Source organism: Tupaia chinensis, unplaced genomic scaffold (assembly GCF_000334495.1).
Source record: "Tupaia chinensis unplaced genomic scaffold, TupChi_1.0 Scaffold000272_1, whole genome shotgun sequence".
In the NCBI taxonomy this organism is placed as follows: domain Eukaryota; kingdom Metazoa; phylum Chordata; class Mammalia; order Scandentia; family Tupaiidae; genus Tupaia; species Tupaia belangeri.
Window position 1 is genome coordinate 1,710,156 of NW_006159754.1, and position 13,288 is coordinate 1,723,443.

Below are 13,288 nucleotides of genomic sequence, written 5' to 3' on the forward strand. Positions count from 1 at the left end.
TCTCACTTTCCCTCTCTTTTTCTCTGTCTCTCTCTCTGGTCAAATTAAAATAAATGAATGAATAACTAAAAATGAAATAATTTTTAAAAAGGGCTAAGGAGCTTGGATAACAATCTATCATAACTCTTCCCTCCAATCCCATAAAAGTTTAATGAAGATATAACTCACATACCACACAAGTCACTCGTTAAAGAGGTGTATAGTTCCTTGGATTTTAGTGTATTCATTAGCTGTGTCACCATCACAATACATTTTAGAACATGAGAACCATGTCCACTAACAATCCCTTTTCATCCTCCTGACCTCCGAGCTCCTGGCAACCACTGATTTACTTTCTGTCTCTCTAGGCTTGCTGTTCCGTGTAGTTCACGTAAATGAAACCACATACTATGTGGCACTTTACCACTGGCTTCTTTCACTTGGCATGTTTTCAGGGCTTGTCCATAACATAGCATGCTGCTGGACTTCAGATTTCTTTTTATGGTCTAATAATATTTCAGTGTATAGATATACTGTTGCAGAGTGCCACCAAATGAGCAACCACCAAAGCCAGATTAAGTTTATTAGCTGGCCAGCTACTACGGCCTGACGGGGGGAGGGGGGAAGAGGGGGGTACTGAGAGTCAGAACTGTAGCCCCGACTGAAGTTGGCGTAGTCTTTTTATAGGCGGTCAGTTACCAGGGGTTTCTATGCAAGCAGTTACAGAAGCTGAATCAAGCAGGTTAATTATTTCTGAGGGGAGTGGGATTTCCAGGTAAGCAGTTCCATTGCTAAACAAAAGGGTTTCGGGCTAGTTAACAAAGACAGTAGCAGGTACAGATGTCGTCCTGGGTATGGTTTTCTATATGGCTAGCACGAGCTATTTTCTCATGAGAAGAGCAAGCAGGTTTACAGAAGCAGACAGCCATGTTAGGGTAAGGGAACAAAATGGACCAACAGTTGTTCATGTGCAAGATCCAATATGCAGCCTTCCACAATACCACCTTTCATTTATCCAGTTATCAGTTGATGGACAGTTGGGTTGTTTCCACTTTTGGCATTGTGGATGGTGCACAATGACCATTTGTGTATATATTGTTACGTGGACATACAATGCCAACTTTTGGGGGCCTAAACCTAGGTGAGGCATTGCTGCAACATGTGGTAACTATGCTTAGCTTTTCAAGGAACTGCAAGACTGTTTTCCAAAGCGACTGTATCATTTTATGTTTCCCCTCAGCAGCTGTTGCTGTGTTCTAGTTTCTCTACACCTTTAGCAACACATGTTACTTTCTTTTTAGTTATAGCCCTCCTCGTGGGTATGTAGTGGGACCCCATTGTGTCTGTGATGTGCATTTCCCTGACAGTTACCATAACTCTTTAGTGATGGCAATGCCAGGGACAGAGGCTGGCAAAAACACTATGCATGACTTAACATTGTGCTTATAAATAATGCTATTTCCTCAGTAAAGCTGCTTGCAAACTTACTTTTCCTAACAGTTCAGAGGTCTCATAGTCACAGTAAATGTCCATATTGGAAAGAAATGCTCTTAGATCACTGCCACAAAATTCACATTCAGGCAACGTGTCCTCTTCTTCATCCTTGAGAGGGAGAGAGACGGAGAAGACCCATGAAGACGTGCTAATGAGCAGGTCTGGGATTCTGAGAGCAGCAGGGCAGGCCAGAGAGTACAGGGTAGGAGGCAGAGGTGACCGGGATGCACCACCTTACCTAACACTCCCATCAACACCTGGACAGTATCTAGAAATATGGCGAGGCAAAGCTCCCGGGCTGGACTCACACCAGCCAGATCTGTATATTCCACTAAGTGACATTATAAGAGGAAAGATGCAGATATGACTTTTCTGTTGACACCAGAGTCCCTTAAAGGGGAAAGGAATATATAATGTGTAACTAGGTGCAAGAGACAAGAAAAATACTCACTTGATTTTATGCAAATGGTTCAAGGTATTGGAATACCATTAATTCTTATTATTTTTGAGAGAATTTTTGCTATAGGGTTGTGCACTTGCCAGAGAGACAGACAGAAAGTAAGAAATCACCACCTTCCCAATGGGGGATGGCCATGCCACAATCCCTTCTCTTTCATTCTTCTCTTGGAATTTGGGGCATGCATGCACATGCACCCAGCACAAGTTTCAAGCTGCCAGGTCTGGAACTCGAACCACAGTCAGCCATGTAGGAATCCAGTGACGTAACCATTACTCCATCTGCTGGTCTCACCTAAAACTCTTTTGGAAAGGGCCAGATAAGAAAAAGCGTTGGTCTAACTTCTTTGGCCATGCACGGTTCGAGAGAAGTAGGAGCCAGCCAGGTAGGATGGTGGGGAGGCTCTGTGCACTGCGGGTCAGGGCCTACAGGATTGATTGCAGCCTGAATTCTGGCCTCGGTGGCTTGAAAAATGCCCTGGGCACATGTGTGTGCATGCCCCAAATTCCGACAGGATGGAGAAAAGGAGGAAAATGATTGCAGCCTGCCCAGTCTGTGGAGGGTGCTTTCTGTCTACTGCACGTGTGGGTGTGCACATGCTTTATCATGAATAAAAGAAAAAAAACAATTATTTTTAGTTTGCTATAGGACACGTGAACTCACCAGAAAGAGAGACAGGAAGAGAGAGAAAGTGAGAAAGTATGATGGCCATACTATGATCCCTTCTTCTCCACTCCAGCGCCCCATCCCCAGTGGGACCTTGGATGGGCACACTTGCAGGCCTGGTTTGCTTCTCAAGTCTCTGGGTCTTGGACTTGAACCACTCAGTTGGCCATGTGGGATCCATACACCTTAGCCACCATGCCACCTTGCTGGCCCCAAATTAATTTTTAAAAAACCCCTGGCATTACTATGTGAGCACATACAATGACCAATTTTTTTTTTTTTAATAGAGAGGTTTTTGCTAAAGGGAGCGTGCACTTGCTGGAGAGACAGAGAGAAAAACAGTGAGACAGAAAGTGAGAAATCACCCCCCAGAAAGGATGGCCACACCACAATCCCTTCTCCTCTGTTCTCCTCTCAGGATCTTGGGCATGCATGCTCATGTGCCCATCGTGAGTTTTAAGCCTCCAGCTCCAGGACTTGAACCATGATTGACTACATGGGAGTCCAGTAACATAGCCATTATGCCATCTGCTGATCCCTCAACTTTCTCAACTAAATGAGCATCCTGTCCCAAGGGGAGCCCCTTTGAAGCTCAGATTTCTGTTTGTGTGGTAAAGTAGTTCAGGAGGCATTAGGGGCTCAGGTGACTGAGTGAGGGGTTGGTACACTGTGGCCCTGTTGTCACCCGAGGTCAAATCTGTGACTGCAGAGTATCCTGGACAGTTGAGCAGTCACTCCTTGGCACAGAGCTCCAGGAAGAGACCCAGATGCAGCTTCGGATCACAAACACCACCAGGGTGTCTGTATTGGTCGTGGAACTCAACCTCAGAGACTGGCAACAATGCGCAATATGAGCTAAAAGGTCTTTGAGGTGAACAGTGCAGCCAGGGGTTCACCACCCCAGAGTAATGGCCGACATCGATGGCCTGAAAGTAAGAACTGCACAAAGGCAGGATGCTTAGGGAGCAGTCTTCCTGTACAGAGATGATGGTGACAGTCTGGGACAGCCACCGCATGATGGAGCAGGGCAGAATGAGAGCTTGGCAACACCAGGCCACCTACAACCTCTTCCATCCCAGGTGCATGGTATTGACTTCCCAGCTTATAGCCCCTTCACCTCTTTATTTGAGGGTGAAATAAGGAGGAGACTTCAGGAGACCATGCATGAGTCTCTTGGCATCTGCCTTGGAAGAGGGTGTGATGGGAGAGGAGAGTGGGCAAGGCAGTTTGGGTTGCCCCAGCACAAGGCAAGTATCAACTCTGCGCCTGAGCTCTGGAGGCGCCAGCCCTGCACAGAGGCCAACGTGGGGACCTCTCCCTGAAGAAGAGGCATGAAACCTTCCCCTTATTCAGGCCCATCTTTGGGTGTCAGGGCAAGACAGCGTAACCCCAGCTCCAGAACATTCCTGGATATAAATGTCTGTGGTTCAGAAAAAGGAAGGGGTTGTGTTTAAAAAAAGAAGTTCAGCCCGTCGAGTCCTAAGGATAAGCGTAAGGTTTGGAAAACCTGGGTAAGTGTAATGGTAACTATTGATAGCACACTACATGATATATTTAATAGGCTGCCTTCACCAGCATATAGCTCACTATGCTGTATAAAATGGCAATGAACATCACGTCGATGCAGCTAAACCACCCACCCACCCATCCCTGCACCTGCATCTGTGCTGCCTGCTAGTTTGTGGATAAACCTGTGCCTGTAGCACACATGGGAGAAGCGACCGAGGGTGTTTAGACGTGGGGAATGCTCAGCTCTCTCTGCGTGGCCATGGCATCCAATCCAAGTCTGGAAATAACCATGCCACCAGTCGGTCTCTTCTCTGCTATAGGGCCCTGGCCCATACTGCTGGGATTACTGAGGTGATCTTTCCCTTGCCCATCAAGCACCAGCCTGAATTGGTCTATGAACACAAGCAAATGCAGCAAACATTTACCAGGTTGGAGGCTTGGAGGCCACTGTTCTGGGTTGAATTGTGTATCTAAAAAGGAATCTTGATCCTTGGTATTTATGAATGTGACCTTATTTGGAAATATACTCTTTGTAGATGTAATCCAGTTAAGATGAGATCAATAGAATGGGACCTAATCTAACGTGACAGATGCCCTTGGAGGAGAGGGCCATTTGGACACAGGCTTACAGAGAACACACCTGACAAGTGAGGAAGAGATTGGAGTATTGCAGCTGAGGCTTGCTGACCACTGCCCAAACTAGGAGGAGGTGAGAGAGAATTCTCCCTTCTGGGTGGCCCTGTCCATACCTCCAGACAGGTGGCCTTGGATGGATCAGAGTGTAGGTGGCCTCCAGAACCACAGGACAAGCAGTTTATGTTGTATAAAGCCACTCATTTTGGGGTGCTGGTTACAACATGGTCCCATGTGCTGTTCCAGCTTCCTAGCAGTCTCAGGACACTAACACGGCCATTCTGAGTGTACCCAAAGTAAATGAGCTCTTTGACTTAATTTTTCTTCTTTCCAAGTATGTTCACAGTGTATTGTGCAAATCATTATGTAGCTTTCTCTGTCGTCAGTAATAATTAAACATAAATTAAAGTCACCTTGAAGTTAATGCCTAAATTGGAGCTCTCTTTTTTGTAAGCCAGAATGGACGGTGGCCCAATGCAGGGTAATGTTCTTAGGGAAGGCTCAAATAGTGCTACGAAGTCTTCCTTAAACTAAATAGGAAAAAAAAGGAGAGAGAAAATTGAAGATTAAATAAGCTACTTTTATCATGAGAACAGTATACTAGTTGACATAAATAAAGATGTTACCTCCAGCTCGCATAATACGTTTAGTTTTGACTCTCCTGGATTAACTACCCATTTTTCTGAGGAGAAAAAAAATAGATTTAGAAAAAAAGTTAAAACTGTTGGTCCAGTGTATTTTAATTTCTCTAGTTTGGACAGTCTCCCCCACCCTACCCTCGTAGCAAACACTGTTTAAATGCTCTGAACCCCACAGTTTTACCAGCTTCCTGAATATAGGTACTCTTTTTAATTTTATTTTACTTATTTTTTTTAGAGATTTTTGCTATAGGGTATGTGCATTCACCAGAGAGATAAAGAGACAGAAAGCGAGAAATCACTCCCCAGGGGGCATGGCCATGCTGCAATCCCTTCCCCTCCATTCTCCTCTCAGGATTGTGGGTGTGCATGCCCACGTGCCTGGTGTAAGCTGCCAGATCCAGGACTCTAGTGACATAACCATTGTGCCATCTGCTGGCCCCAACGAGTGCTTTTCTATCAGGGGTGGACACTGGGCAAATTAAGGTTGGTCCCCTACTGGTAGTTTGCCTTTGTTAGCAAAATGGCAAAAGGCCAGACACCCAGTTACCTCTTAACTTAGAAGCCAGGTATTCAGGCTCAGCTTCTGTTATTGTAGGGGTTGTTTTCTTCACTGTAAAAAGAGGTACGATTGTCATCAATCCTGACAAAGCAGCAAAAAAGTAAAACAAAATCTGTGTCTTAGGAAAGAGTACCTGTACTGTTTGGTTTATCTCTTTCTTAATTTTGTCCCCCCTTTTCTTTTTTTTTTCTTTCTTTTTAGAGGTTTTTTTTTCTTTTTTCTTTTTCTTTTTTTTTGCAATAGGGCGCATGCTCTCGCCAGAAAGACAGAGACAGACAAAGAGACAGAAAGCGAGAAATCACCCCCCAGCGGGATGGCCACACCGCAATCCCTTCTCCATTTTCCTCTTGGGATCTTGAGCACGCACGCACACGCACCCAGCGTGAGTTTAAGCCACTGGGTCTGGGACTCAAATCACAGTCGACTACATGGGAGTCCAGTGACATAGCCATTATGCTAACTGCTGGTCTCCGCAGTACCCTTATTTCTTGGTATCATTTTTTCTGTCTTACTCCTTTGGATTGCTGTAACAAAATATTATAAACTGGCTAGCTTATACACAACAGAAATTTATTTTCCACACTTCTGGAGGCTAGGAAGTCCACTGTCTAGATGCCAATACAGTCAGTGTCTGTTGAAGGTCCATTTCCCAGTTCATGATGGTGTGTCTTGCTATGTTCTCACGTGGTAGGAGGAGTGAACCGGCTTTCTGTGTCTTTCCCAAGGACACTAATCCCATCTGTGAGGCTCCACACTCATGACCTAATCATCTCCCACAGGTCTCACCTCCTAATACCATCACGTTGATGATCAGTTTCAACATATACACTTGGATGATTAGGTTTCAACATATGCATCTGGGGCGTGGGGTGGGGAGGCACACAGACATTCAGACCACAGACACTGCTTAGTGAAATGTTAAAGGAGAAATAAAACTGCACTCTTCAGTAGATCTTCTATTGACAAACTTTTAGAATCAGTAAGAAAGTTCAACTGGGGGTCAGATACATGATTAGTACATAGGGCCAGCCAGAACACTCTTCCCTCAGAGATGGTCGTGCCTCATGCTCTCACCTCCTTCAGGTCTTGGCTCTGAGCACTTTGTATGATCCTGCAACCCTCCCATCCTGACACTTTCTGTCCCTTTCTCTGATTTATTTTCTCCTTAGCACTCTTCTCATCTAATGTAGTGTATGTTTACTTACTTTTAAATATTTATTTATTTCTTACATGTGAGAGAGACAGAGGAGACAGCATCCCGAACAGGGTCTTCATGTCATGATCCAGCCCCATCCTTCAGCCTACTAGGATCACAGGTGAGGTATGGGGTATGCACCCCAAATGTACAGGGAGACCTCAGGGTGCAAACCTGGGGCCTTCCTATATGGCTTCAGCATCATGGAGCATTACACAAGTGTCGTGCCACTGTGGCTGGTCTATATATTTTCTTATTTATTTTGTGTAGCATGTATCTCACCATCCCTTCCATCTCTTGTACTCTGATACAAGATTACTGAGACAGGGAGTTCGTTCCCTACTACTGGTTCCCTAGAACCGGGCTTGACCTGTGATGAGTGTGTAGTAAGCGTTTCATGAATAAGTGATCTAATGTAAAGCTTGAATATAAAAGGACAAGCTATTCATAATGATTACTTCTGAGGCATAAACTGAGATAAGTGATAACTTTTACATTTTTTATCACTTAATGCAATATGTAATTGCTTAAAAGCAATATGTATATGTAACATCAACAATAAAAAATAAAAACGTGTATCGAAAATATAATGGCAGACAACTCTGTGGTACGGTGGTAGTGTGCTACTCAAGAGAAGTCACATTCCACTTGGTGACCATGGTTCAAATCCCCAACCTGGGTGCCTGAGACATGCCCATCCTGTGCCGAGTGCCCAGGATCTGATGGGCTGGGCTGGCCCCCTGGCCTTACGGTTAAAGGAGCTGGGTACCACACGGACGATCACATTTTGAATCCTGATCCCCGTGGCTTGGAAAACACACAGGGTGCATGTGTGTGCATCCCGACAGATGGAGAATGAAGGAAAGGGGTGGTGGCATGATCATGCCCAACAGAAGGGTGCTTTCTCCCTCCTCCTCTCCCTTCTCTAGCTAGCACTTGTACTAACTGAAGGAAGGTGACCATGGCAGGAGCAGTCCCTGTGGCAAGTGCTCCTCTTCCCCCACCCCCTTTTTTAAGCACACAAATGCTCTCTTTCATGAATAAAGAGGGAAAATAGGTAATAGCAGATAATTTCTTGATGTGAAATAAACGCCACCATTCATTGAAGAGTAAGTGCTAAGGAATTCAAATCTTCAATGTCCTTTTGATCTTCATTAACAATCCTGTGACAGTATTACAGATGCGAACAGTTGAAGGATCTTAGACTCAATGCGGTTAAGCACCTTGTCCTACACCACAATGTCAGCTTGTCTGGGGGGCTGGGATTCGAACCTAGTTCTATTGGCCCTCTGCACCTGTGATAGTCCAATATGTGACCCATATTCCAGCCAGTACAAAGAAATCAAACTACTCACTTAGAAGCTTCTTACTAGCCAAGGCTTGCAGCCAGCTTTCTTCTGTTTGGACTGATGTTGGAACTCCTGAAAAGACACTTTAATAGATATTTCTGAAGTTTAGACAAAGGTTAGTTTTGAATATATCTATGTAGCTGCTAAGCAGGTCTTTGAAATATAGTACTTTTAGTAATCAAATAACGAATAACTATGGACAGAAGATCCTGATTTTATTTCCTTTGAAATATTTTCTTCCATTCTTCTCTCTTCAGTAAAGTTATACACAGTGCATTTGCAGCAAATCTTTTTTTTTTTAATAAAATATTTCTTTCTGAATCTTTGGTGGTTCCAATACCATATTAGTTCCTGCAGGCAGTAAATTATTACCCCTATATATGAACACATATGAGGTGGTTGTGTTAGTGGTGTATGCATCTAAACATTTACTGGAATTTAAATTAGAACAAATTGTTCATTTTCAGTAGTTTGAAGTGATCCAGGGGCCAGCAGGTGGCATAATGGTGAAGGGGCTGGATTCCCATATGGCTGACTGTGATTTGAGTCCTGGACCTGGTGGCTTGAAACTCACAACAGGTGTGTGTGTGTGTGTGTGCATGTGCACGCCAAGAGTCCCCGGTAGTGAATGGTGGAGAAGGGATTGCAGGTGGTCATCCGTCTCTCCCTCCAGTGAGCACATGTAGCCTATGGCAAAAACCTGAAAAAAATAAAAAAAGATGCAAGTCAAATAAAGGATGTTAACAAACAATATCTCTTTTCATTATTACTATTAACATTTTTTTTTAGGCTTTAGAGTGAAGCTGGAACAGTCGCCAGGCCCTTTCTTCTCTCCGTATACAGGGTCATTGGCAACAGTCGGTTTTATTCTCAAATGAAGCCAACGAATGGGTTTCTAAAAATAGTGGGCAACCTGCCTAGGGATATTTCAGCCCTGAAAGAGAAGGAGAGCAGAGTATGAAGTTACAAAGGACTTGCTCAACAAGCGTGGGTGACAAAGGAGGAAGGGACATTCCACCTACAAAGAACTCCAGCCATACAATACAATGTCCTTGTCCTAACTCTGTAATAGTGGGACTACCCAGCTGACTGCTCCCTGTCCAGACACGATGGAAAGGCAGCTCTGATGTGCAACCCCCCCATACACACACACACACACACACACACACACACACACCTGTGCAGGGCTCACAGTCGATCCTCCCAGCTGCCTGGCTAGGAAAGAGAGCTACAGGAGGATTCCATTCCAGCTAATACTAGCCATTCATTACAAATGCAAATGGAAAACGAAGCATGACCAGTCCTTTAAAGACAATTAATAGCGTGGAAGAGAAAGAGCAAGGTAAACAGGACACCTGACCTTGAAAGAAACAAGGGCTACAAAGGCGACTTCTAATATGTACTAATAATGTCCTCCGAGAGAGAAAAGCAAAAACCAAATAAACAAAAACCCATTTTTGAATAGTAATAATCAGAACAAGAACTGGTTCTTGGAAATTACGATGATGAATCCCCAAATAAAAAATTCTGTGCAAGGGCTGTACAGTTCAATGCAAACATCAACATCTTGAGGCTATTGAAAATATGAAGGCAACGTTGTGAGAGATGGAGAATCTATCCGAGAGGTCCAACAGCTACCAGTAGGAGTTCCGAAGGCAAAAAAAAGAGAGACAATGAAGGGGAGGAAAGCACGTTTCAGAAGGGTTTGAGAACCAGACTGATTAGGAAGAGTGGATACCAGGGATAACGACAGTCTCTTCAGAGCGCTGAGGGAAAATGGTGTGAGGCCTATTCTCTTAGGCCAGGTTGTATTACTAATAGGTAAAGTACGAGGGCAAAACGAAGACGTTGCCAGGCAGAAATCTGACTGCGCACGAGACCTAGATGGAAAAAAAAAATCACCTAAGTTTCTCCAGCAAAAGGAAAAGGAATAACAGAAAGAAGGCAATGTGGGAAACGAGGACTGTTGAACCCAATCCAGAAAAATAGAAGACAGCTAAAAATGACCAAGAGCTGAAACGTTCCCTTTGGAGGAAATGAGTTTTATAGACATAGAATGTCATTTTGTCATCCATGGATCCAATGACATTATTGGTTTCTTAGCAGGAAAGTGTGAGTACTGTTCATTGGTTTTCAATTTTTAGAATCAACCTGTACCCTTCAAAGCACTAAGGGTGAATGAACAAACCGGAATACTAACATACGAAGGCTTGTCGAAATAATATAACTTTATACGAATGTATGTTACCTATACATTTTAAGGTTTCTGCCATAGGGTGTGTGCACCTAGTGGGAGGGAGACAGAGAGAAGGAAAGTGAGAAATCGCCTCCTAGCAGGGATGGTCAGGCCGCAGTCCCTTCTCCATTCTCTTTGGGATTTTGGGCACACAAGCACATGTGACCAGCCTGATTCTCAGGCTGCTAGGTCTGAGGCTTCAACTGCAATCAGCCATGTGAAGTCTAGCACCTTAATCACCAGCCACCTGCTGGCCCCTGTATATCCTATATTTTTATGTAATTTGTTATATACTGTATACAATTTGTTATTCACTGTAAGAAAAGATGCGAGAGGAGAGATGGAAAGAGGCAGAAGTGTATTCAAATGTTCATTTTTCATAATAGACTCAACAGATACTAAAATTGGTAAGCCAAGAAGTGGAGGCTTAAATACTTTGAAGCCCTAAATGTTAGAAAAACTAAAAATAATTTAAGTACCCAAAATGAAGAGGTGGAATTCAATAGTTACATCAGAAGTTCATAAAAATATAAAAAATATATATTTTTAATGATAATGGGAAGCAAATTGAAGCTGTTAATAATATGTTAACTCTGGTGAGTGAGGTGTAAGTGGATAAAGACACGGAGATTTTCAGTTTTATACCTTGGCATACTTTTATATTTGAAACCATGAACATATATTATTATTTTTTTTTATCAAGAAGGTGAATTAAGGGAACCAGCAGTTAGCGTAATGGCTATGTCATTGGATTCCCACGTAGTCAACTGCAGTTCGCGTCCTGGACCCGGTGGCTTAAAACTCACGCCGGGCGCGTGTGCGTGCGTGCCCAAGATCCTGAGAGGAGAATGGAGGAGAAGGGATTGCGGTGTGACCATCCCCCCTGGGGGGTGATTTCTCGCTTTCTGTCTCTCTGTCTCTGTCTGTCTGTCTGGTGAGCGCACGCGCCCTATAGCGAAAAAACCTCTCAAAAAAAAAAAAGGTGAATTAAAAGGATAAATAAAAGCATGTGAGACAGGATAATTCTTATGCCTAAGAATTTTGAAGTTGGGGGGCCAGTAGGTGTTGTGTTTATTAAGGCATTGGACTCCCACATGGTCGACCATGGTTTGAGGGCTTGAAACTCACACCGGGTGCGTGTGTGTGCATGCCCAAAATACCTAGAGGAGAAAGGAAGAGAAGGGACTGTGGGATGGCCATCCCCCTGGGGGGTGATTTCTCATTTTCCCTCTCTCTGTCTCTCTTGGGTGAGCATATACGCCTTATGGCAAAAACGAAAAAAGAAAAGAAAAGAATTTAGAATTTGCTTATAAAAGCAAAGCAAAGTTAGAGCCAACAGAAATTCAAGATGACATTCACTTTGGTGTGAGATTTCAGGGCAGATTTATAAAGATACTCCAAAAGGTATTTCTCTGGTATTTTCCTATTACGTTTAAAGTGCTTGAAGGCTAATAGAAATAATCAGAAAAGAGACAGCGAGAAGGAAAGAGAGTAATTTCCATTCTCTTCTACAAAATAAGTTTCTGGTCACTCTTGCATTTAGCCAATGGGAAGGTGTTCTAAACTTTACAGCACTTATTGTACACACGAGGTGTATTATTATTATTGCATATTCTACTGATGAGCAGACATGTCTCTATAGCTAGGCATCAGACTGAAGATAGGCAAGGACCTTTCTTTCTCGTTTGTATACCGGTCTAGATTAAAAAAAAAGAACCTTTTACTATAAGGCGTAAAGGCCCTGGATTATTTTAACATACTTCCTAACATGTTTATCCAGAAGGTAAACATTATCAGCTTTAAAAAAATAACAATAGAAAACTTAAAAACAATTGCTTACCTATGTAAATTTGTTTCAGACGTGTCTTTTCTAAATGTCTGAAATATTTTAGGAAAACCTGTTGAATAAAACATTCGGACACTTAGCCACTCCCTCCAAATCAGTGGTTCTCCAAAGGGCAATTTTGCTACCCAGGGGACATTGGGCCATGTCCGAAGACATTGTTGATTGTTACAGGTGTGTGTGTGCATGCAGGCATACACTACTAGTGAAACCAGAGGCCGAGGCCGGAGGTGCTGCCAAACGAGCTGTAGTTCAGGACAGATCTCTACCCTTTTCCCTTCCCCTAACCAAGGGTTCCTGGACCTGTCAGCCCTGGGAGCTAAGGAAGGCGCTCTGCACTGCCTGTCTCTGAGCAGTGGCAGGTGTTTCAGGACGTGCTGAATTAAACAGTACGGCTGTGTTTGTCCCCTGACTCTTCAATAGCACAGCATCCTTGCACTGGGGTGTGTGTGTGTGTGCGCGTGGGGGGGGGGGTCACTGTGCATGCACACAAATGGATGCACAGGTGATACAAAAATGAGCTCTCTGTACAGAACTGCCCAGGTTTCAACTTCCACAAAGCGCTTGCCTCTACCCAAAATTGTGACTCCTCGCTACAGCTCAGCCAGGGGTTCCGGGCCTTCAAGGGGCGTGCAGGGGGAGTGTTGCCTGTTTGCACAGTGGACATCGGGCCGGCGCACGAAGGTTTGGGAGTGTGTGGGGGACGGGGCATGGGGTGTGGGGCCAG

General features: G+C 44.0%; 1 protein-coding gene across 1 annotated transcript in view; it reads right to left on the reverse strand.

Annotated features, from left to right (window-relative positions):
* ERICH6 (glutamate rich 6) overlaps positions 1-13,288 on the reverse strand; it is a 38,009-nt gene that overhangs the window by 24,149 nt on the left and 572 nt on the right. Inside the window, exons 2-7 of the mRNA XM_027772367.1 lie at positions 12,559-12,616; positions 8,489-8,565; positions 5,927-5,989; positions 5,365-5,420; positions 5,152-5,268; positions 1,468-1,581 (exon numbers count right to left, since the gene is read on the reverse strand). Of these exons, the coding sequence (XP_027628168.1) occupies positions 1,468-1,581; positions 5,152-5,268; positions 5,365-5,420; positions 5,927-5,989; positions 8,489-8,565; positions 12,559-12,616 (485 nt within the window). The remainder of the gene's footprint in view (positions 1-1,467; positions 1,582-5,151; positions 5,269-5,364; positions 5,421-5,926; positions 5,990-8,488; positions 8,566-12,558; positions 12,617-13,288) is intronic.